The sequence below is a fragment of the Manacus candei genome, unplaced genomic scaffold (assembly GCF_025592945.1).
Source record: "Manacus candei isolate 608988 ecotype Guabito, Panama unplaced genomic scaffold, ASM2559294v1 h1tg000067l, whole genome shotgun sequence".
Taxonomy (NCBI): domain Eukaryota; kingdom Metazoa; phylum Chordata; class Aves; order Passeriformes; family Pipridae; genus Manacus; species Manacus candei.
Window position 1 is genome coordinate 14,954,716 of NW_026138115.1, and position 25,640 is coordinate 14,980,355.

At 41.1% G+C, this 25,640-nt stretch overlaps 2 protein-coding genes and 1 long non-coding RNA gene across 8 annotated transcripts in view; 2 read left to right on the top strand and 1 right to left on the bottom strand.

Moving 5' to 3' along the window:
- Window positions 1–336: 336 nt before the first annotated feature.
- Window positions 337–23,696, bottom strand: AP4S1 (adaptor related protein complex 4 subunit sigma 1). Of its 3 annotated transcripts, none has more exons than XM_051806302.1 (7): window positions 23,562–23,696; window positions 17,902–18,039; window positions 16,594–16,794; window positions 15,175–15,261; window positions 13,985–14,053; window positions 10,893–10,904; window positions 337–1,677 (listed from the first exon to the last, which is right to left on the bottom strand). In XM_051806302.1, exons 3-7 carry the CDS (start codon window positions 16,729–16,731, stop codon window positions 1,549–1,551), a joined length of 435 nt encoding a protein of 144 aa, XP_051662262.1. In that variant the 5' UTR covers window positions 16,732–16,794; window positions 17,902–18,039; window positions 23,562–23,696; the 3' UTR covers window positions 337–1,548. The 3 variants fall into 3 exon arrangements, with proteins under 3 accessions (XP_051662262.1, XP_051662260.1, XP_051662263.1); XM_051806300.1 differs by having other exon boundaries at window positions 10,881–10,904; XM_051806303.1 differs by lacking the exon at window positions 10,893–10,904 and having other exon boundaries at window positions 13,988–14,053.
- LOC127479402 (uncharacterized) lies at window positions 17,986–20,762 on the top strand. The gene is made up of 2 exons (XR_007907548.1): window positions 17,986–18,058; window positions 20,283–20,762. It is a non-coding gene; the product is annotated as an uncharacterized LOC127479402 (long non-coding RNA).
- STRN3 (striatin 3) overlaps window positions 23,667–25,640 on the top strand; it is a 63,562-nt gene continuing 61,588 nt past the window's right edge. For all 4 annotated transcript variants that reach the window (XM_051806257.1, XM_051806259.1, XM_051806260.1 and 1 more), the window contains exon 1: window positions 23,667–24,176. In XM_051806257.1, the coding sequence (XP_051662217.1) occupies window positions 23,850–24,176 (327 nt within the window). In that variant the 5' untranslated portion in view covers window positions 23,667–23,849. The remainder of the gene's footprint in view (window positions 24,177–25,640) is intronic.

Consider the following 25,640-nt stretch of genomic DNA (forward strand, 5'->3'; position numbering starts at 1 on the left):
GTGGCTGCTTTGGTTTCAGCATGTGGTATTTATTGGTAAAAAGTGGATTGCAGTAAGATAAAGTGACAATATGTCCTTGAAGATATTTAACTACTTGATAACAGAAAAAAAGAAAGGCTATTATAGTTGAATCTGTGTGGTAAGTTTTGTTCTGTGCCAGTTCTCTTTGGTAACCACCTTTTCTCATGCTGCTGCTGAAGGAGGCTTGCCAGAAGATTCCGCCTTTGCACATATAGATCAGGTTGATGCCAGATGTCTTTTCATAGCATTATTCATAGGACTTTACAGTATTGGTTTTTACATTTTCCCCAATGCAGCATTGGAGGGGAATCTCCTTCCTGCCCACTCTTGTGCCTATTGTGCTTCAGTAAGAACACCTGTACACAGGTTTATAGAGCTATGTGCTCCAGACCCAATGTCATCTTGTTTTGCTGAATGTGTTATTGTGTTAAAGCCATGTGGACTATTCTCACAACACTCTTTGCTCCTTAGACCCTGGTTTCTGGGTGCAGTTTTTATGTGACCAGTATGTGCTTTCATACGTACAGCTCACACAGAATATGCTCATTCAGTATCAAGTTATTCCTGGGGTTGGGGTGAAGGTTATGAAGAAGGAACCAGATAATTGTAGAAGGGTAAGTAGAAGTAAGCTCGGACTGCTGACTCTTCCATGACTTACAGTGTAGCATGCAGGTGTGGCTCAGCATGCTGTATGCCTGTGAATGCAAGTCAGTGTAGCTATGGCCTCCTGCTCAAGAAGGGAGATTTGATTTGGTACCTACCTGGTACTGAGAAACTTGCATATCTTATTACTCATCTTTTGTAAAAGTTTTAATCTTGATGCATGGATAGCACATACAAAAGAAAAAAAATACACTGGTGTGCCAAAATGAAAAAGGTCTGTGTAGTTTATGAAGCCAACATGATAAAAGATCATTAAACTTCTGATTTGAATTATCTTTTATTAATGTTATAATATTTAAGTGCTAAATACTTCTAGTTACAACTTACACGGTATGCAGAAATACTAAATATATCTGTACTTTTCTTTTGTATCCATGACTTGCATGGCAAAGGGAAGTTAACCAGCTTTTTGATGAAGGATGAATCTACTTTAAAAGTGGTCATAGAAGTTACAGAACTGAAAATAAATTAAGTTGATGCTTAAGGGAAGGACTGAAACTCAGAATTTATATTTCTATATTTTCTGTCTTCTAGGTCTGGCACAATGCTATGTAATACCATGTTATACCTGGTTGGTAAGTTTCCATTTCTTCGTCTGCAGTCCTTTTTAAAACTGTTGACCATTCTAGAAAGATTTCTGCTGGGTCAGTAGAGCTACATCCAAATGCATCTACATGTTTAGCTGCATCTTTCCCATTAGGTACACAGATTATAGGAGAAATGGAAAATATTTTCCAACTAATCTGAGTATTGCATGAGTCAGTCTTGCAACATCAGAAAACTGCTGTCAGTACATTCTTGATGTTTTCGCCATCTTTTGTAGAATGCTGTAGTCAGTCTTGCGTCTTCCTATCTTGCATCTTCCTAGCTTTCTGCCACTTTGTCAAGCACAAACAGAGGGGCGAGAATTCTGTTCCGGTTTGTTTCCACAATGCAACCATTTAGCACCATTTCATCCAAAATTATGTGCACTCTGTCCAAATTGAACATGATCTAGGAACATTTCAAGTTAAGTGTATTTTGAACAACATGAAGATACATTCAGAAAAAATCTTAGGCACCTAAATCTTTAACCAAAATTTACAAAGATAGGTGTTTCTTAACTTATTCTAGTTTATTTGGCTGTTTATTTTAATAGAGCTAGGGAAACAGTTCAGTGGACACTTTTTTCTGATCACAAGGCAGTCAGAAGTTTGTAGTAGAAAAGTTGAAGCCCCAGCAGTATCCTCTCCTGGAATACAGTAGTAATACTAGTACACAGTAGTAAAAGCAAACTAAACTAAACTTAGATATAGGTGGTTAATTTTACTGTCTGTCTGAGTACCATGTATCGTTTGGATATAAAATGTTATTCATGGATAACAGCCTTGAATGTGAAGATGCAAATATTCTGCATTCTTCCTAGAAAAGTAGTTGCCAAATTCTTAAAAATTGGATTCTGAAATTTTCCTTACCCTAAGTTACTTAATACTATTTGATCTGCTTGGAAATAGCTTAAGAGGAATATGCTGATACGTAAAGTTGAGTCATTGATCTAACAATAAATCTGATAAAGAAGAGCAAAAGTAAATAAATGGTTCATATTTTAAATACTTTCTAAAATATATTTATTATCTCTAATATTCACCTATAAGAAAATAATCTGAAGCAATATGTATTTGTTCAGTTTGCTTCAGTACATCACAGTTGTGATATATGAAATTTGCCCATAACCATGTCTGTCTTTCCTTAACATTATCTAACAGCATCTGTCTCAAAACCCCGATGACAGGCCCCACTCAGGTATTAAGTGGTGGGCATTCGTGATCCATGACTGCATTCATGCAGACACGAGTGCTGGGTGCATCCACTGAACAACTGCAAAGGGTTACGGAGTGAAAAAAGACTCGTATGTTGCCATTTATCACCAGAACCCGAAATGGAAACGGGCACAGCAAACCAGCCTGCTGGGTGCATCTGTTGTGCCTCACTGACATACACATACATATACAGAGGCATGAATAACGCTTCATCTGCCTTGCTTGCCACCTGTTGCTGCTTTTTAAATGTGTTCTCCGCTGTGCTCAGCAGATCCACTTTGCCTTCATTTGTGCCTTGTAATTCTTGGATGTGTCTGGAGGACTACTGCAGTAGAGCCAGCAAGACACTGCGCAGTAATTTCTAAATGCATCTCTCAACACTTCTTGCCCAACTTTGATATGAGTCTCTTGAGTTCCTTCTCTGCCCATCATGCTATTTTTGACACTAAGGACTGAACACAGGAAGACAGCCTGGTGTTGCTCTAGTCCTTGTATTTATATTAGTGGACTTCCCTGCTACTCATTGGAGCTGTAAGAGCCAGGTTTTTGAAGGCATCAGCATTTTCCTTTGCCCAGTGTGATATAATTGTCTAATTTTTTGATTATGACTCAGGCACTGAAGGGGATCTAGTGGATCTGACTTCGGCAGTCAGCTGTACTGCCCTACCAAAGAGCAGGAACAGTGGGAGTATTGTGAACTGCGTATGACAACAGCTGAGGAGCCACATATTTGTATATATTTGTTCCTCCTAGGTGGGAAGCGCAAGTGGTGGGGGTTTAAGACAACAGCGTAAACCACTGGAGCTGCAATGGCATAAGCTCATGCAAGGGAACAGTCTTGGGCTGAAGTCAAGAAATGGATTTGTTAGGTAACATTGAACATCGAACATCTCCATGCCTTGTTTTTTAGCACCTGACTTTGAGAAGGGAATTCCTTAACCTGAGTTAGGTGCCTTATTTTTCTCACAATGAGTGGTGACTGCCAGACCCATTAAACAAGGTACAGGTTCTAGAGAACCAGGCCTGAAGCCTGTACTTGGGAATGCAGAGAGGGAGTTTTCCATGATCCTTTCTCTTGGATGCAGAAACCCAAGTCATTACTTCAGGTCATGATGACTGGCTTGATCTCTTTTTAAATGTCAGTAGAGATGCTGCCTGCCTGAAACCTACAGAGGACAGAGGCTGAGTCTGTCCTCAGCATGGGGAATTCCAAACCCACCTTTTCTCTGTGTGCAAGCTTAGCTGAGTTGGTAGCAGCTGCACCAGCTTCCCTATGCTTAAGGTTCTCCTGCTGTCTGTAAAAGTTCATAAGTATGACAGTCTGGCCTGGCAATGAGAGAAGCTGAAGATTTTGTTCCTGTCTTGGTGATTGTTTCTGCTGCATACACTAAAGCAAGAAGAGGGGCACAGAGTATCTCAGCCTTGTGTGTGACCACCCTTCTAAGAGCTGAAAAGGAGAATCTGAACCTGTTCAGGCAGAATGGTCAAACTGATGAGACCACAGCTAGCGGGCTGTCACCTTCCTCTATCATTTCAAATTGCCATGAATGCTCTGAACTCAGTGCTACCGTGTTTTTGTGCAGAAGGGGAAGCAACTGTACTGCTGCTCCAGCAGAAGTGTTCTGCTTGACCAAGTGTACAGCATGTGTGGGTATGTGCAAGAGCAGGATTCAGGCCCCCAAATAGCTTTTCTACTAGTTACCGTTACGTGACAAACTATAGTTGTCAACAAGATCCTGAGTATGCCCATGGTTCATCAGATAGCTTCTAAGTTGCTGGCCTAACCTTAACCACCTAAGTTATTTCTAAGTTGTATTTTAAATATCAGGCTTCTTCCTGAGCCTGACCATAGGCCTGAATTCCTTCTAAAAATCAGACTCGTGCTGTCAGTACTGAGGAACAGTGCTATCCTTACAACTGTCACCATTTCTGTGGTGCCAGAGGCAAAGGTGGTAGCTTTACTTTGCTTGGCAGATTAAAGACTGAAGACAAACTTAATCTGAGAAGTTACGATTTCCTTATTCCAGTAATGTGAGAATTTTTGGGAAGACAGCTGTTCTGCTGCTTTGTGCTCACCCCTGGCACTGCTCTGCATTGGGCTAGAGGATCTGTTAAGGAAGTTAGACAACATTCCATTCATGTTTCAACAAGTGATAAAGCCAACTCCTCCTGGCTTTTAATTTTTACACTCTACCACTGATTCACAGTGCCCCAGTTCCCATGGCAGAGTCCAGACCTTCCTCTTCCTTTGACAGTTCCAAGGATCTAAAAACCAGACGAGTGGACCAACCAGGATCAATGATGAGGCAGCAACCTGCCACTCCCATCTTATTTTTCTGCATCATGTCTAAGAAAACATTTAAATCACACTTAGCACTGCTTTTTCCCCTGATGTATTTCTGGAAGAGCCAATACTATATCAAAGGAAAACACACCAGTAAGAATCTTTCAGCTATTCCACTCAAACCCAATGTGGTTCAGTAGATGTCAATTCCCCTCCAGGGCCATTCCAGGTTATTTCCAGATGGGGCTATTCCACTGCAGAAATGTGGTATGATTTCTTTCCCACTGTGATGTGGTCAGCTCACAGTCATCATTCCAGAACCAGTAATTTCATCTGCAGTTTGAATGGGGATACTAATACCATTCTGGAAAGATCTATCAACTTGATTTTGGAAGGTCCCAAAGCATTCTTCACCATCTACCCTCAGCCTAACATCCCAGTTTCCTTCCTCAGTTCTCTTCCCACCTCCCTTCATCACACTGTTCTTGGCAAACTGTTGGATTGTACAGGGAGCAACCTTGGCTCTTTTCTGCTTCCTGTAAGTGTCACCTATGCTCTATGGTTACATCTTGCCATACACACACAACTCAGCCATTCACATCTGAATGCTCTGCCCAGGGAGAGAGAGATACAGATCTCTGATCTTCAGCAAGGCTTGTCCTTCCCACCTGTCACTTGTTTGGCAAGTGACCCCAAATGTCAGGGTTTAAAGCCCTGAAGTCACAGATCCACACCCAGGTAAGAGCAGCAAAGCAAACCAGTTTCAGCAGCTGGCAACAGGGAAAAGCTGTATTCAGTGTGTGCACTGCCGTGTGCTCCACCCAGAGCTGTCATTTAAGGTCCTGCTTCCAGTAGGAATCCTGGCTACCCACAAAAGAGGATTAAGGGACTTTCACTAGATCCATGTAGGGGTTAACAGGAGTTTTTAAACAAATATGCAGAAGAAAATACATGTTAATCCCTGCATGTCAGCCTGGGCAAAGGTGAGCCCTCCCTGGCTCTGTCTTACAGATTTCTGGCAACGCTGCCGTGACTGTGTAACAAACAGCGGAAGTAAATGGTATCTACACAACTGGCATTTTACATGTAATGCTTGCTTTTGGCAACTTTAAGAACTGCCCTTCTTAAAGACATTATTGGTACTTTCTACTATCACAAAGAGTTTTTATGATATATACTAAGAGGAAGTAAATGTGACACAAGTATTTTGTCTCCTTCCCCGAAATATTACATAGACAGTTGAGCAGGGGAGAGAGGAAGGAAAGGGAGAAAGGAAAAAAGCACATTTAGGACTTGGATGTGATAAATAACTTCTTCATATAGAGGCATTTTAAGAGCTCTCAGGATTTTCCAGGCAAGTAATTAAGGGTGTGCCCAGGCTTAACAGATGATGAAGCGCAGCCAACACCTTGTGATCATGGAACACACCCAGGAGCACAAACAAGGGCTTTGTAGATTACAGCACAGGTATGTATGGGGCAGATGGTTTGCTACTGAATATACAGCACTACAAAACCGTGATTTCTATCCTGGACACTCATCTTCAACGAGCAATTAGTTGGAGTTGCTTCTTTATTTAATCTACAGTCACATATTCTGATTTAACTTTGCTAACCTTCACTTTCAGTGACTTTTAGCCTATTTAATGGCAGGCACATTAAACACACTGAAACCTGAAATACTTTCTGTTTCTTCCTCAAAGGCTAAGCTGATATTAAATAGGTGACAAAGGTGCCTTCAAGTTCTGTGAAATTCTAGAACAACTAAGCTAATTTTAAGCTAATCCTTATAAGTTTCCATTTCATCCAATTATGTTACAGAGAATAGCCACTATCACTTTTAAAATAAACTTCCTGTGGATCTGTACAAACTGCATAGCATCCTTATAAATTCTCAGAATAAATTCATCATTGAGTTTTCTCACTCCTTAAATACACTGTATTCTCAGTGTTATCCCGCAGGGGACTGAAGAATAAAACTGATTCACATGAAAGCATTCCCTATACCAAAGTTTCTTATCTATCCTAGGAGGAGCAGCAGTAGCTAGTTGCAGTGGAATGTAATGGCTTTTTTGGATCAAGACAACATTCCTCAAATGCTTTGTCCTAGAGCACCCTCCCCCCCCTTCTCACCAGGGGAACATAAGTATCTGTTTCTTCTTTAAGTTAATAATGTGACTCCAAGTAAACTTTGCTTCACCAGTTCAAGCAATAGAAAACTCACCTTTTGTAATTTTAAAAATAGTCATACTTACTAGCATTTTGTTCTCTATAAAGCTGCTGTGGTAACACGTTCATTTTTATAGTCTCTTTTGTCATCATCATAGCAAGAACGTAGTTCCTACACCATCCAAGCTGGAGTTTTAGAGCTACAAAAAAACTCCACCCACTTATTTTATACACAAAGTGAGGCTTATCCAGTGCTATTAACACATTAGGACACAACACCCCTAGGACAGTTTCAGTACTTGTTCACTCAACTGGCCCAACAACACTACTTATCGATATTTTAAAACCAATTTGAACAACTTTAGAAATGTTATGCTATTCCAGCATAGGTACTCTTAAGTGTGCAACAGACTTTCAAAATGAAAGTGAACGTCATATAATGGCTAAATGGTTCACAAATTCACACATGAAACCATCTGTAAAAAACTGGCTATTCTAAAGTACTTAGCTGGACAGTAGCTAATCAGTGTTCATTTTTGCAGTATACATGAGATAACTTCACAGTTGTTCATGCATTGTTAAGCATCACACATGCCTGTGTCATACATATCAATGTGATGTATGAATCCTGTTGGGCAGGATTCAGATTGGACCCACTCCCTGCCTTATGCTCAAGATGTCCTTCCTGACAGCTGACTCCAGACTCAGGCCATGATCCAACCTACGCTGTGGGTGCCCTGGGTGAATTCAGGGGTGTGGACATAAATGAAAGCTGTAGTCCTGCCTCAGCTGAAGCTGCATTGCCAGGAATAGTGGGGTAATGCCCTATGTCTGGGAAGCTGAAAGAATCAGTGCATGTGCTGCAGGCTTCGTATGGGCTCCAGGGACATCTCAAAATTGTCTCAGTCTTTAGATTTGATTTCATGTAATTTCCTACTATTTTTTTCATGTTAGTAAACACTACTGGCTCTATAGAATAGCCACTACCACTTTTAAAATAAACTTCCTATGGATCTGTACACAAAAATAATAGCACAGAGTCAGGAAATTGTGATAGTCTCCTGCCGGGTAGTCTGTAAACAAAGATTTTGTAAATGCTACTGGGCTTTCACTGTTGCAAACATTCAGACACAGTACTTTCTCCATCAGCTATTTTGTATCCAAGCTAACTGTACTGAATATAGGAGGTTGTGTGAGACCATTGGGAAAGGCAATGGTTTAATCCCAGGTGGGGATATTACCTTATATGTTATGAAAGGCGGATTGATGAATTATTGCTTGCACTGCAATAACAGCTAAGACACTTGCCCAGACTCTGTATTGTTTTTCTGGGTCTGCTATTCAAGCTGTTGTCAAAAATACAGTCCTGAACAACCCACTTCTTCACAGTTACACCTCAGCTTTACATTTAATACTGAGGGCATCTCACTTCATTTCAAATATTTTAGGTATCCTTTCAACTTATGAAAAGCTCTTCTTCCTAAATGGGAAAATTACTTTGTACATATAGAGAAGTAAAATGTTTCATTTTAAAATTGTTCCTGAAATGTGTCTCATAGAAAAGTGCACCTCTAAATGGTAAAATTACATATGCCATTCATATGTCATCCATATGAAGGAGAGAAATATCAGATATGAGTTTTTCCAGTATTTTTTCCACTGTGATCAAGTAAGTTACTAATGCACACTCCTGTTTTCCAAATATTTATATTTACACCATCGTGCAGATGAGACCCTTAGATAAATTTCTATGGAAATCATTCACATCTCGTATTGCACCCATTGCAAACATTAGTGTTGGCATATAATGCAACAACTTCTCCAAAAAGTGCAGACTAAGGACAGGATGCCATCCAGAGGGACCTGGACAAGCTGAAGAAGTGGGCCCCACCTGGAGTACAGTGTACAGTTCTGGGGTTCCCAGCACAGAAAGGATGTAGACCTGTTGGAGCAAGTCCAGAAGGGGGCCACCAAGATGATCAGAGGGATGGAGCACCTCTCCCTATGAGGAAAGGCTGAGAGAATTGGGATTGTTCAGCCTGGAAAAGAGATGGTTTAGGGATTGACCTAACTGGGGCCTTCCACCACCTGAAGGGAACATTTAAGAAAGATGGAGAGGAACTTTTTAGAAGAGCATGTGGTGATAGGACAAGGGGGAATGGCTTCAAACTGAAAGAGAGTAGGTTTGGGTTAGATATTATGAAGAAATTCTTTACTGTGAGAGTGGTGAGGCACTGGCACAGGTTGTCCAGACAAGCTGTGGATGCCCCATCACTGGGAGTGTTCAAGGCAAGGTTGGATGGAGCTCTGAGCAACCTGGTCTAGTGAAAGGTGTTCCTTCCCATGGCAAGGGAGTTGACACTACATGATCTTGAAGGTCCCTTCCAACCCAAACCATTCTATAATTCCATGATATTCAGCAGCCAATTGAACGGGCTGCTGATGGGAGCTCTAGCTCTAAGCATAGAACTACAGGAAATTCTTCTTGGTAGGAAATCAATGACCAGAGGCAAACAGAATTTAGAATCATCAGTACACCAAACAATCTAAGATAATTAGACACTTGCAGACTTAAATACACCATATGGAAACAGGGGATTCTTTTTATGTGTAATTACCGAATAGATCAGATTAGTCTCTAATTCAGCAAAGCTCATATACAAGTACACATAGTTCTAATCCTAAACTATAATATCTGAATACAAAAAATCTAGTTTTACAGTCACTCAGAGACCTTAAGAGTCCCTTCATGCTGAAATGTCATTATTGCTCTTTTATAATATCAGTGAATTTAAGTTTTTTTATACTAATACCACAGCATTTCATAAATTTCAGGAAGGAAATACACACAGTATATATATATATATATATATAAGGTCAGTAAATGAGACAGTTCCAGCAAGTAGCAAGCATTAAAATATTCACAAAAGTGAAATTAATTATTTCCTGTTGGTTTGTTTTTTCCCTTTTTAATAAAGAAGGAAGAATAATTCCAAGAAAAATGACAGAATTTTCCCATGTTCTTCATAAGTTGTAATTCTTAAATAAAATAAATAAATGAAATTACATGACAGTATTTCATTCCAGGATGGCAACTGTATTTCAGATGTATAATTGAAACTCTTTGTACCAGATCTGCATTTAACCAACAACAAACATAAGTGTAAGAATTGCTAAAGTAGAGTGAGCAGGCACTGGGATTGGAAGAACTGATAATGAAGACTGTTTGTGATACATTCTCCTGGTTTAATTTTCTTCCAACCCAGTATTGTGTTTTATTTATTTGATATTTGTGTTTAATTGTTCAAAACTGTATTTTAGTATTTGTTTGTATTTGGGTTTAGTTTTAAATCATATTTTATTTAATCATACACATGAAAATACAGCTTTGTAAGCAGAGGGGTGGAAAAAGAAAACAGTAACTGTGGCAATGCCTAGTTTCCTAAATTTCCTCCTCTCAGGTCTTTCTCTGTTCATAGATACAGAAAGTAAAACTCAACTCTTGGTTTCATGAAGCAAAATCAAAGTGCAAACATAATCTTACAATGATGCTACTGCTATTTGGCTCAAGACACAGCTGTAACATTCAGTTATTATTGCAGGCATTTCAATATCTATTTTATTGTAAACTTAAAGAAAAAAAGTGAAACCCTGAAGTAATAATTAGTTAAGCCTGAAAGTTCCCCTATGAATATAACTTTTCATGTACTTAGTTCTCCCTGTCTTACTTTAAATGGAACTAGGCTTATCTTAATGATAGAGGATTTAAATAGGTGACATTGTGAACATCAGTCATGCTTTCAGAAGGGTGCCAAAATGGTGCTACTTACTCTAAATGCAAAATTGGTTAAACCTCTGCATTGTCTTGATTGGCAGTTAGTGCTATGAAGACAGTATGAACTGGATTATACAGCAAAAAGAGACAGACAAACGGATTTCTGATACTGAAAAGGATACATCTAATTCACTCTGCAAGGGAAAGAGATAGACAGTCATTAGTTACAGTTGGATCTCTCATCTCAGATTAAATGATCTCTCATCTTGTAATCATTAAACATTACACATCCCTTTAAAGGATAAAGAAAGTCTTCAAAATAAGTATAGAAAATTTTAGGGCGATTCAGATTTCTGGTCTGGAGTGGACAATTACATGCTCTTTCCTGCAACACTGCTTTGCCTTACATATGTTACCTGCCTGTGTAATCAAAGCTAATGTTTTACTTAAAAAAAACCACTGAGGTCACCCACAAGTAACAATTTGAATATATGCAGTGCCATCTGAGTGCGTGGGTGGAAAACTAGCAGCTCTAATCATGGCAGCTCCTGCCCTATATTCTGTCTTCCTCTTTCTGCAAAACCCAGGATGTTAATGCCAAGTTCACACAGTTAAATATGTTGCTGCAGATCATTTCAACAGCAAAATCTAGACATTGTATATACCCATGGCTGGGGTAGTAGTGGCTACATATATTAGGAAAGGGAAGGCAACTCCAAGCTTTGGACACTTAGCACTAAGTATTCTGCAGCCCTGGCAACACAGTTCTTCATAGTCATCATTTCCCTTCTGTTTTTGCCCTGGATTTACCCCAAGTAGTATTACTCATTTAACCAAAATGTCTGAGTTAGAAGCCCTTGTGGTCTCTCTGCAGTCCCCAGAAGAGATGCAGATCTTCAACAGTCGACACGCTTGAGGCATGACTCACTTTCTCGAGATACTCATAGGTCTCCACAGCCAGTAACGGGAGCCTAGCATGACCAAACTGCTAACTTAGGTGCCTCAGTTAAATGTCTAAACTTAGAAACAATTAATCACAACCTTAGCAGTTAATATTTTGCACAGTTGGGTGGAGGTTCCCCAGTCTCTGCTAAAAGAGGGAATCTTTATCTGCTACCAAGGGAATTCAGTTTGCTAACATGGTTTTCATTCATGGTCTAACCCTGGTTTTAAAGCAGAGTAATACTGGTAACGTTTTATTGGTAAAACTGATATTACTTCTGTGGTCTAAAGATGCTCTAAACTGGACTAGTTCTGTTCTACAGGCCTCTGCTGCATGACTGTGCCATTCTTCAATTAGAAGTCTTTAATGCATCACAAAAATTGTATTTTAAAAGCCTGATCAGTTTAAGTTTCCTGAGCATTAAAACGCAATTGAAGACATTGGAATTCTGAACAATATGCAGAGCTTTCTGCGGGTAGCCATATAAAAGTGAAGGGGACTCAGAATTACATCTCACAAATTTGAAAGCTTTCCCCCTAATTCCATTAATGTTTGTTCTCATATCTGAATTCAAGCTCTTTAAAATCCATTAGATAAAAATAGAGTATGTGAGAGTGTTTAAAGCTCACAAACCTAAAAATAATAGATGACAAAATGTCCTTCTAGAGCAGGACAGATGTTCGTTCCTTTCCCAGAGTTCTGTCCCTGTTGTCACCATCATAATTTGGGATTCTGCTAAAATTCTGCAAATCCTAAATTAATCCGTAATAGTACAGATTTATACTTTCTTGCTCTGTGGTTACTGCCAGTAACCCCAGCTAGAATTATAGCTCTCATCTTCAGTGCTCTGTCATTTATCATGTTATATGCTACTAAAAATAGAACCACTGAATGGCATGAGATTTCCTTAACCAGTCCCCTTTTAGGTTCCTCTAGTCTCAAACATGATATGCTACAAAAAATATAAAAAACCCCTGTGGTATGATGAACTAGCAAATTTCTAACAACTATCAGTGGTTGGGTTATATGTGTGGTCAAGGAATTATATATACTACATTTATATGTATAATAACTACATCTATTTTCGTTCTGCTTTAATTGAAGAAATAAAACTTGAGAAGTGGTTGGCAACTATTAGCTCAATTAGATAAATAAGATGTGACTAAATTTTTTGTGCATTCCTGTGCTGCGAGGATCAAATTCCATTCCTGGTTATCACTTCTTGGGTTGGGACTGCAATCAGCAATTTTAAGAGAGAGATTCTGAACTCAGTGCAGTCAGAAAGTGATACACTTAGTACCAGCAGTTTCAGTGGGCTGGTACGGCATCAGTTGACATAACAGCCTAAAACATTTCCCAGGCATCTAAATCGTGAAGGGTGCAGATGACTTTTTCAAGCATGTCCTTGAATTCACAGAGGGACCTCTGCCATGCCCACTGTGGTACTAGGACTAGGAAACCAGTTACAGACCCTGCATACTGATCTCTTGATTGTACAGTCACCAGTGTAATACCCTCAAGTACATGGACTACAGAGGAAACCACGCAGTCCTCTTTTCTGAGAGGGATATCCAAGACATTTCAGTATAGGTTAATTGAAATTTTTTTGTAATAAGGCTATTAAAAGCCATATATTAAATAGCACATGTTCTAACCAGGATTATAATGCTGTATTTTGAAACTTTGTAAAAATGAGCAAGCAAACAAATCTCCCACCAAAAGGAACTGTCATTTTAACTGGAGCCATGTCTGATGTTGAATCCTTAACAAAATTACTATCTCTATAATAGCTGTTTTATCAGATATCCACTGTTGCATGACAACAATATGGAGACTACAAGTACAGACTGGTTTTTGGGTTTCTTTCGCTCCATCCCTCTGATCTTGTTCAGTGAGATGAGTTCCCTGCTTAATGTTTACACCATCTTAATCATAAATGAAATTCATCTGGAGAATGTAATGCTAAGAACTGCATAAAAGAACTGCAAAGAAAAACCTCTTTATTTCTTTAAAACATATAAAATGCCCATGGCTAAAATAAGAATACATGACCCAAAGAAACTTTATAGCACATACAAACATGCTTTTCTAACAGAAGTACTTCTGGTGTTCCTTGTCTGATGATTTATAACCTACGTATACTTTTACTTCTCTGAAAAATCAATTCATCCTGCTTTCATCCCCCCTCCTGTGATAATATTTATACTAAAGTATTCAAAATTCTAAATTAATGTTAAATAATTATTTTCTCCTTTGATTTATTCCCTGAAATGACACATTCACTAAAGCTTTGAAAGAGAAAAATGTTTCATAATAGATTCAGTGTCTCACCACTCTGCTGAAGTATTTGTCCAAAACTTCCACAAAATTATGAATTAGTTCATATACTGCCATCTCATTCTGAAATTAAAAACAACTGAATATTAAATGAATATCTAGAAAATGTAATAGCATTCTTTGTGTAAATTCAGTTCCTGGTGAATGAAAAGCAACTTGATAACATAAGACAACCTGCACTAAAGTGCAGAAGCTCAGGCCACCACAGCAGGAGGCAATGTCGTTACCCAGCAGAGGTGCCAAGAGCTGGGCAGTGCTTGGGGCAGAAGTTTCAGGCCGGCCACCCAAGGAAGCACTGCAGTACCCAGTGGGTCTGTCTCTCCCAGGATGCTGCTGTTCCAGTGCATCCTTTGTTCCACCATTGCCCAGGTCAGATATACGGACAGAAACACCTAACTAGGTTATGCTGAAGTCGCACCAGCCAGCTGGAGCACAGAGCTAGGCTATGCTGGGCGATTTCTGTAGCAAAGCCAAATTAATTTGCCCCAAATTGCATGCCATTATAACCCTGACTTGAAGACACTGTGGTAATCAGTGCTACTTTCCACACCACCCTGTTAAGGTCTCTAATAGTAAACTTTGAATTAATTTCTGGGAACCGGGAATCAGTGTAAACACTCAAGCCTCACAGGCACAACCTGAACAAATGAAATAACAGTACTTGTCAACTTTCAGATATCTTTCTTTTTTTCCCTTTTAAAAAAAGAAAATAAATTGGCATCTTTCTAGCTGAACAGTATGGGAATTTGTTGTTTGGCCCAGGAGGTTAAAAACAGTGGGGAATCACCACCAATGAGACAACTGATTTGGCTGTAATGCTAACAATTGTTGAGAAACTCCACCCCACATAAATTTGTGTTTAATCAAACATAAATTTGGAAAACAGAATCAATACAAGGCTCAGGAAGACTACCTCATGATAATAGTTAAGTCTACTGCTAAAGACTGAAGTCAAATATACTTCATTTGCTTTTATACCTCTTTATTTCACAGAAATAAAAATGTGGGAGCATTTTTGTTTGTTTGGAGTGGTTTGGTTTTTGTTTTGTTTTGGTTTTTTTCCACAATGACTCCTTGAAATTCTCTAATTGCTATTGAAAAATTCTGTACTGGAAGAAGACTTGAGCTCTTGCCTGTGAGAAACACTATAAGCTTTCATTGCAAGAGGGTATATAATTTCTTACCTCTGTCTGGTCGATGCCAACAACTACGAAAAGGGCTGCATACTGTCGGTACACCAGCTTAAAGTCCTTATACTCAATGAAAGAGCACTAGGCAGAAGCAAAACAAGTCAACTATAGCAGCTGTCCTTTAAGCAAACAACAGCATAAAGCACAGTGCTCAAAGAGACTAAGCTTTCAGGTTTGTAAGACCCACAAAGAACAATGGATTTCCCAAGATCTATCAAACGATTTTGACTTGAAAGAAATTTAGTAGGATAACTATTACACAACACTTTTCATCTACTGGCAGAAAACATGCCACCACTTTTTAAATGGAAAAACTGGAACATACAGCCCTTCCAAAAAGAGCCCTGAAGGTAATTTTTCTATTTTAAAAATTATCAAAATTCTAAAGTAAAAATTAAGAATATCAGACTTTCAGATTCAGGGGGCATTGACATGTTTCCCAGCAGGCCGGGAGCCAGGAGATGGCGCCATTCCACGCCGCTTTAGGACGCGCCGCCGCCTTTTCTTTCGCTGTCATTTCGCTCGGCCCCCGAAATGGCAGCGGCAGCGCCGTCAGCTCCTGCGCTGGAGCCTGGGGTAGGAAATGCCCTCGCAAGAGCAGTAGGAGAAGGTTAACTTCTTTAGCCACTGTCAAGTCTGCAGACTAAGGTACTTTATAAGAACTGCTGTTTTTTCTGAGGTTTGCTAGAGTGTAGTATGTGAGGACCACTGCGCAAGAACACACATAATTAATTAAAAATAAAGAAGCTGACTTCAGAACACAAACCAAAAAACCCCATTCACAGTCCAAGTCACATATTTTCCCTCTAATTCAAGTCAATGTGCAAAAGTTTGGTGCTTTTAAAGTGAGCCATGAAAATCTCAATTTTCATCTAAGAAATTTCACAACTTCTGAGTTTTCTGACTTTCTTGCAGAAAGTGTGAACACTTTTTTTGAATAAAAAAGTCTAATACTGAGGCCTAAAAATTTGTGTTTCCAAATGCTCCTGTGCTTTAGGTAGTGTTTTCATAATTTGTAATCCTCTATCCAAAAATCTTTATTTAAACTTGGAGCTGTTAGTATTCTCCCTACTACATTCTGGCAAAGCAGCAGTAATATCTCTCTATCCATCTCTAAATAAATAGTAAAAGGATAAAATGAGTTTTTTCTGGACTTCTGAGTTTCTGCAAACAAACAAGAGGAACCTTCACAATAGTGATACACAAAACTCTAACATCTCTTTAAGCCTCAGAAAAACATATTTATTCAATGCAGAATAACAGTCCAACTGACTAAACCCAAAATCCAGAAACTCAGTCTTTTTCTTCACGGGTACAAAAGAAATAATGACCTGCAATGGAAACTGATAGGTTTTCAGAATTATCGACATGAAAGATGTGAGATGTGGATAAAATAAAAACTGCAGAACTTACCTGATCCTTTGAACGGGAGAGACAGTTTTTGATCACTTCAGCTTCCAGCATTGTCCGTTTATTAATTTCTACATGCTCATAATACCTAGACAGTCTTGTTTGACCTTGCTTGTTAACCATAAGAAAAAATTTTATCATTTCTTTTTTGTTGATTTCAGTGGTAGATTTGAATATTGAGTGCAGGAATCAAGAAAAGTATTTCTGTTGGGAGGAGGGGAAAAAAAGACTAATAATACATAGGAGTAAAGACTTCCTAAAAGCTAGTCAGCCCAGATCTGCATATATTTATGACTGAGTTTATTGCCAAAACACAGAATATTGAAAAAAAATCTCTAATCTTTTGCATGCATCCCATGAGTAAAACTCCATTTCCCCCCCCCCCAACTAATCACAAACTATCTAATAAATAACAGCTTTCACATTTTCAGGCAAATTAATTTCTCTGTGGGATTTGGGCAATTGGAGGAGTAATCAGTTACTTCTTCATAACTATAAATCTACTCACCATTTTGTTCCTGCATGCTAACTGGTTGGAAAACATTACCAGAAATTTACCCAATACTAAACCAGAAGGTTAACAAAGCTCCTAAGAGTAAAGTGGCCTCTGAACACTATTTTTCCCTTGACTTGTATTTAACAATTACATTCATACCATCGTCATATCATATTGAAGGGAGAGACAACAAAGGGAAATGCATGGGCCACAGCACATGACCATTCTTGCAGAACGAGAGACTCCCAAATATTTGGGTATCTGCAGTATCAGCACACATCTTAAGCTGGACCAGGAGCCACTGAAATCAGTTTTCTCCTGTCTAATTTCCCACACTGATGCAAAAGGTAAATTCTGCACTTAATGAAAGCTAAGTGTGGGTCTTTGATAGCTAAGGAGAAATCTGTTCATGTTAATTATTTAAAAGAGCTTAATCTCAATCTAAATAAATATTAATCCACACAACACCACTGAAATATAGTTCCAGAATATAAATATACCCCATGCAATGTACAATGAAAAAGCGTATTAAAAAGAGCACAGCACGTATCAGAATCTGCTTGCTAAACAACTGACATCTTTCATGTTTTGAAAAGCATGGAAAAAAGAATAAGCTGCAGATGTAATTTTCCTCAGTGTACTACGGTTTACTCCATATACAAAGAAGTTTAGATTTCTATATGTAGTTTCAAATGTATTTTTACTAATTTGACTTGATACTGAGAATTCATTTCTTAGTTAAGTGACATGCTTAGTCCAGGATGGATCCTCAGGACAATCTGTTTGAAATCGTGACAGTCTCAGAGCATTCTCACCTTTGCCTGTCTCTTCAGGAATGCACTTTTGTTGAGTCACTCCAACAGAAGAGTCATGGATGCTGGTCAGTGCTGCTGCAGTGGTGCACACACCTTGTCCACTGCACCCAGGGCTTCTGAATCAGCACAAGTTGGTCTCTGAGAAAGAATAAACCAGGTAATTAAGACAAAAAAGGGCCCAGATGGAAATGTATAATGGGATCTTCACTGCTGGATGGCAGGTAGGCTGACATTTATGACTAAATGGGAGAGTACCATCTATACAATCTTTACTGTGTTTAATATGTGGCTCTTTTTTTTTTCCATGTTCTGTTTTGTATTGCCTCCTGAAGTTACAGTTGCAATGTCTTTGTATTTTGAAGCATAAAGGTGAAACAGTGAGTTGATGTAGTCATTTTTTAATACAAACCTTCAAAGAACTAAGGATAAGAATGAATGACTCCTTCCAGCTCTGAGTGAGGCCCTCTACCAAGGGCCAACCTCACAACAGAAGGAATCTGAAGCTTTAAAGCTACCTAAGAAAGGGCTGTGGCATGAAAGAGAAACAATCAAAGAAATGCTGCCCATTGTTTTAATCAAGCTCAGACACAGAAGAAGAAAAACTTTGTTCCTACCCAGCTGCAAAACATGTCTCTCCATGCTAAACAGATAATGACAGTGACATAGACAGCCTTTCTTTTTCCATCTTAGTTTTACACTTCATCTTTGTGTTTGGCACTGCTGAAGCATGAACAAGGTGTCTGTTTTAAACAAGTTGTTTCCAAACTATTTTAATAATTTAGTCATAAATTGGACCAAGGACCGTAAGTCCTATTTTCACAAATCAGCAAGCTGCATAAATCCACTCTAGAAGAGTAACATAAGGCTTCATTATCATCATCATCATCATCATCATCACGGCTAGGCTTCGCGAACGAAGATTTGAGGAGGGCACTACCCACATTTGCTGCAAGCACACTGGTGGCTAAAGAGGCCAATGCAAGATAGACAAGATCGGTTGCAAAAGGCACAGCAGAAAGACTCCTTAGGTGGTATATTCTGCAAGGCACGATTCTTTCTGCATTGTCTTTTCTCCTCGAGAGTGATCCTGCGTGTGTTCTCAAAGGAAACAGCAGCGTTATAGATGGTGTGTCTCCAGACCTCCCGATTGGAGGCCAGAGTAGACCAGTTATGCTGATCAATATGGCCAAGGCTGAGATGTTGTTTCAGGGAGTCCTTGTATCTTCTCTTTGGGGCTCCTCTCTTGCACAACATAAGGCTTAACATGTCTTATATATGTGCATATTCAAGCAGGACTTGAGAACAGGAGAAGAGTAAACTATCTCAGAGCACTGACAGAGATGTAGTACTTTGAGTTACTGTTAAGCAATATATGACAGAAAAACATACAAAAATTGATACATATGATCTTATTGGAGGATTGGACCCTAATCCTAATTATTCCTTTATTAACCTAATCTTTGTACATGGTTAATCCCTTTCTGATGTTCTGACTATTGGATCTGCATGTATTCCTATGAATGGCCTGGATTGTTTTACATATGAATATACTTTAGACCAGATTATTTTTTCTAATCCACACAAATGGTCTTACCCAGAATAGATTAAAAAAAAAAAAGTTGTAACAGGTAGAACCACAGTAGCACTCAAATGTGTTATCTGAAGAAAATCGCTTGTAGAAATAAAAATGTTTGCTTGCACATTTAGGCAAAAAAAAGAAAATTACTGAGTTTTGTTTCTAGCAAACAAAGATTATTTTTTCTCTTTTCATCTTGGCTTTCAGATACAGATAACATTTTGAAGTGAGATTTGCATATACAGAACCCACAGAATCACAGAATATTCTGAGTTGGAAGGGACCCACAAGGATCGAGTCCAAATCCTAAGTGAATGGCTCATACAGGGATCAAACCCACAACCTTGGTGTTATTAGCACCATATCAACTGAGCTAATCTCAGTTATATAAGATGCATATAACTTATATAAGATGTAAAGAAACCTGTGAAGTATAATAAACAAACAAAAGCCTATCTGTGTATGTTGATGAGTGGAGAAACTCCCATTTCTTCAAGTTCTATATATTTGAGAAGCTACCTTTTATGATCAATAATCAGTATTCCACTTACAAAGGCAGCTCCGTTTCTTCTGATACAACTCTTACGTGCTTTCCTGTGCATTCTCACGCACATGCCTGTGTGTATCAATGCACATACACATGAATTACGATGCTTTTATGAACGCAGAATCCAATGGTTCAAGGGAATTGGTGACAAGATGCAAGCCTTTCATATCTCTGCCATTATTTTGCTCATTTTAGTAATGAAAAGACATTAGTATCTGAAGGCTGTTTGTCAGAACTGAATAGGCTGTCTCATTCCAGGTCACTGGACAACTATCTGCATCACAAATGCGCTTAGGAACCGAAGACTGGAAGAGACTATTGGGATCCTGATGGACTGTCAAGTCCAACTCTCCCCATCACAGTCAACCATGCATTAGAAATTTTATTCAGAATAGCCTGTGGTATATGCTTCCTGCATATCCTGCATACCCAATCTACAAAACACCTACCAAACTCTGTCTCTGAACAAAGACTCCCTAGAAAAAAAAACCTCACAAGGTATCATTTGGGGAAGATGTAAAAAGTCTTGAAATTGCAAACTTTCCTTCAAAAGAAATTACCTTCTGGAGTAACTGAGTAGAACCCTTACAAAGTATTTCTTCTGTAAGGATAATTTGGCATGTGCACAGACGACATACAGCTTAACTACTGTGATTTAAATATGCACTATTACAGTGTGTTAGATCTCACCCTCATTAAAGTATCTCTTGCAGATAAATATCTATGAGAGAAAACTCATATGGTGATTGGCTTGTGTGACTCACACCGCTTCAGGATCTGTTTCCAGAACATGTCAGCTCTGCAGGCTGCATAACCACATAAGACACCTCAAAGTAAGCTGTCCCTGTTTGAGTCACACCCCTAAATGATGTCTTTTCAGATACTGGCTGAGACCTCTCAGAGAGACAAAGCCTGCAATACCTGTTCTGTGGATATAAAGATCTTAAGTCTCCAGTGAGGCCAACCCAGCTGATTCCCATGTAGTAATATAAAACATATTTTAAACATATTTTTAATTACTCCTCCAGTATAGACACAAGCACTCAATTTAGTTTGTCAATGATTTCACCAATATTTATGCATACTCCGATACATAAATCATAAAAAAAGAAACACAACCTAAGTTTGAGTTGTACTTGCAGTATAGCTGTAATTCAAATTAGTCGTGTGTCTCTCTAGCTAAAACCACTCCAGTCGATGTCTATAGATTTAGAAGCATTTTAGTTATTGCACTCTACAAACAGTTTGCAATATTCTAGAGCTCTCAGCTAGAATGTAAATAAGAGATCAAATCTCAAAAAGAAGAAATGCATGACTACATATTTTACAGAACTGCTTTACCAGGAATTAAAAACAAATGTTAGATAGAACTATATGCAAATAATTTACTGCAATATCTCTAAACAAGTTGATTTTCTGGATGCAGAGATCTAATGGCACTTAACGTGTGTACTAAGTGTAGAATCATAGAATATCCTGAGTTGGAAGGGACGCAAAGAGATCATCAAGTCCGGCTCCTGGCCCTGCACAGGACCATCTCTAAGAGTCACATCATGTGCCCAAGAGTATCACTGAAATGCTTCTTAAACTCTGTCAGGCTTGGTGCTGTGATCACTTCCCTGGGGAGCCTGTTCCAGTGCCCAACCACCCTCTGGGTGAAGACCTTTTCCCAATATCCAACCTAAACCTCCCCTGACACAACTTCAGGCCATTCCCTTGGGTCCTGTCACTGGTCACCACAGAGAAGAGCTCAGTGCCTGCCCCTCCTCTTCCCCTCACGAGGAAGTTGCAGACTGCAATGAGGTCTCCCCTCAGTCTCCACCAGGCCGAACAAGCCAAATGACCTCATATGGCTTCCCCTCCAGGCCCTTCACCAAATGTAGAGCAAGTAAAACATTAATGGAATTAAAACATTAATGAAAATCAAAAAATGGCCAAATAGTAGAGGCAAGAGGCAAAAGCAGGTGTAGCACAGGAACAAATATTTGTGATATATATGTTTATTGAGCTTCCTGGCTATAAATTTGTTGTACAAAACCATGTAGCAAATGAAGACCGCTCCCATAATCAGAACCTTTAGTTTTCCTACTTTTTTTCTGACTGTGGACAAGGCTTTAACAAAAGTCACATGTAATGTTATTTATCAGTAGAAGTAATCTTTGTATTCTAGAGCTTATTACTGTGCACATTCTTCCAAAGATGAATCAAGCATATCTATGTGGGTTTAAAATAAAACACTGTGTTGAATTTCAGGATCAAGGATTTTACAAAAGCAACCTTATTAACCTAGGGAAGTCAAAGGAGGAAGGAAAGAGTAAAAAAAGTTTTCCTTTGCTGTTGAGTTGTCAAAATGCTGGCTGAATATAGTAACGGAATTAAACTGCAGTAACTCCCACATACTCAGGAATGAGGAATGTCCCATACAATTCGAGCTAAACAAAAGGTTACACTAGTTATGAGCTAAGTTGCAATTTTTAAGAATGATTAGGTACTGTCAGTAGACAAAAGAAGTAAGCTGAGGTGGAAGGGAGTTGGATTTAGATGGCCTAATCTATATGGAATCAGGAAGACTGTACAATGACATTTTAGTAGGAAATGATTTAATGGAGAAAAAAGGAAGGACTGGATGAACTAACTGAAACATCAACACACACCTGAGCAGAAATTAGTAAAGAAAGGAAACACCAGCACTGAGACAAGGAGTATTTTTTTTTCAGTAATTAACAGAATTCCAGCTCTGTCAAGAATGGGCCATATTTAGGAAACTATCAATTTTTTTACTTAATGAGCACAGCATGTAAATACTTTGATGAGAGGCAAAACTGAAGGGCTATCTTAAGTGGGTGACCTATGGATCATTTCAAACAGGATGTGTCAATAATTTGTAAATACTGCATTTCAGAGTAGGATTGTGCAACTGAGGTAACTTCACCATATCCAAAATACAGCATCAAACACTGCATTGCTATCACTGGCAAAACCGAGCCAGACAAAACAGACCAGTAATTACTTGCAAAACCTTCGTCACGTGGAAAAGACTTTTGAATAACAAATATGGTGCACTCTTCCTTCCCATCCAGGGCGGAACACATTACACATAACACGACTGAGGTATCATGAAGATGACCCTCTGGTGATTAGCCAGCTTCCAGAAACATACCATAAATTGAACAAATCTATTCTAAAACCACCTCCTTGCAGGGCAAACTCAGGGCACCATTAAACGGCGCTGAGTCTCAAAAACTTAAGTGTTTGACCTAAAGCTGGCTGCGGGCCGCTTTGGGTCCTAGGCCCCGGCCCGGCCGCATTCCCGCCGACTCTTCCGAGGCCGTTCGGCACTCCCGAGGCGCGGAGAGAACCGATCCCCGCCGCCGCTTCCCACGGTCACCCGGGGCGGACGGGACCCGCGCGGGGCCGCCAGCCGCGGCACCGACCGACGCGGGGCCGGGCGCAGGCGGGCGAGGCCGCCTCCACAGCGGGAAGACGCTCCCGCTCCCGGCCCCGGGCCCGTCCCCCTCCCCCCGTCCCGGCGCTCACCTCCCTCCGCGCAGGCGCCCCGGCCGCGGGAGGCGGTGGCGGGGCCGGGCCGCGTTTCCCGGCAGGCGCCGCTCGCTCCCCGCCCGGCCGGTGGGAGGAGGGAGGGCCGCGGGGCTGTAATGGCGGCTGGCGGCGGCTCCGCGCTGCGCTGACACCCGCACCCGCTCGGCGCAGCCCCCCTGCCCGGCCCGCCCCCTCCTCCCCGCCCCAGCCAGCGCCGCTCGCCCCCTCCCCGGCCCCTGCTCCCGGCCCCCGCCGCGGGACGAGGAGGAGGGCTCCCCGCAGACAATGGACGAGCACCCTGGAGCCGGAGGAGGCGGTGGGATGGCGGCCGCCCCGAGACCGCAGCAGCCGCCGCTGCAGGCGGGTGGGAACATGAACCTGCAGTCGGGTGGGGGCTGCGTGGGGGCCGGAGCCGGCGGCGGCGGAGGAGGAGGGCAACAGCCGCAGCCCCAGGGCCCCGCGGCCCCGGCCGGGCAGGAGGCGGCGGGCCCCGCCGAGCTGTCCCGGCCCCAGCACTACACTATCCCGGGGATCCTGCACTACATCCAGCACGAGTGGGCTCGCTTCGAGATGGAGAGGGCGCACTGGGAGGTGGAGCGGGCCGAGCTCCAGGTACGAGGGGCGCGGGCGGGCTGGGACCGGCCCGGGGGGCTGCGGGGGCCGGGCCGCGCGCGGGATGCGGGGGCAGCGCTGCCCGCGCCGGCCGGGCCCTCAGGGCCGAGCCGGTGGTCGTGGCCTGGGGACGGTACCCGGGCGAGGTCCGGCGGGCGGTGCTGGCGGAGGCCCGGGCCGGGCTTCCTCCCCGGGGCAGCCATTTTGGTTTGTAGCATGGCGCCCGCCCGGCTCCGGAGCGGCCCCGGCCCCGCAGGCCGCTCGCCCGCACCCGCCGTGCGGGGCCCGCAGGGCGGCCCGGGAAGGGCGGGCGGGCGCTGTCGCGGCGCGGGGCTGTGACCCTCCTCACCCTTCTCCTCGCCGGCGAGGCGAGCTGCGCTGCGCCTTGACAGCTACGATGGGCTCCCGCAGCACAATGACTCCGGGGCTCCCCAGACCCGCGCGGGTCACGGACAGCGAGAGCTACCGGGCCTGCGAGCGAGGGCTGGCGCTTCCCTGGAGCTCAGCGAGCGGCTGCTTTGGAGGGAAAAGAGGGAGTTAGGAAGGGGCAGGAGTGTCTGCCGCCCGAGAAGGGGGAGGACGAGGAAAGGGAGTCCAGGTAAATCACAAGTAAGGGACTTGGCCAGGCACTCTAATTTGAGACAGGTCGAGAGTGTGTTCTTGCTTTTCTTCGGACTCGTTTCTTTGGAGATTTCGTATCAGAGAAGAGTGAGGAGTCAATAAGTCTGCAACGTGGTCATTTCAATATACAGAAAACTACGAACTTATCTCGGGAGCAGAAACTGAATAACTCCTCAAGGTAGAGAGCAAGTGTTGGAGTTGCAGTATGCATCTCTTGCCACTAATGTTTGCTTTTAGTACTAGAAAGGATAATTCTACTAATTACTTTTGCAAGAAAAATAAAATTATGCATAGGCTATTACAAAACAGATTACAAAATCTGCTGAATGTGAGGTATTGGTATAGGAGTCATTGTCCTTTTATAGGACAGAAATGTACATAATAACAATGTTAAAAAATGATAGCAAACTTTATTGCTTCCGAAGAATTTGTCGTGTTTTTTTTAGTGAGTGAATGTTTACTATCCTGAAGTGGCATTCCATCAAATTACACTCTAATTAGAGTTTTTTATAACCTGCTGCAACAGCAGCCAAAGTTTGCAAGGCATTTACTTTCAGATTTCAGAACCAAGAGCTATACCTGAGCCTGGGCAGTTCTTTCAGAGCTTCTTGTCTCTATAATAAGCCTGTAACTCACGCTATTTTTGTTACAACTATAATTAAGAAAGAATTTTAAAAAACCACCAAGGGAAACAGATGAAGAGGTTTCACTGTTTCCTTCACTTACTGCTAGTCTTACCATTTTAAACCTTGTGGAATGGCTGGTTTTAAAATCAGTGTGGTAGACACTGGCGGGAGTTTTTAGCAGAGGGTAATTGGCTATTTCTCCTGTTTCCTCTAGTGT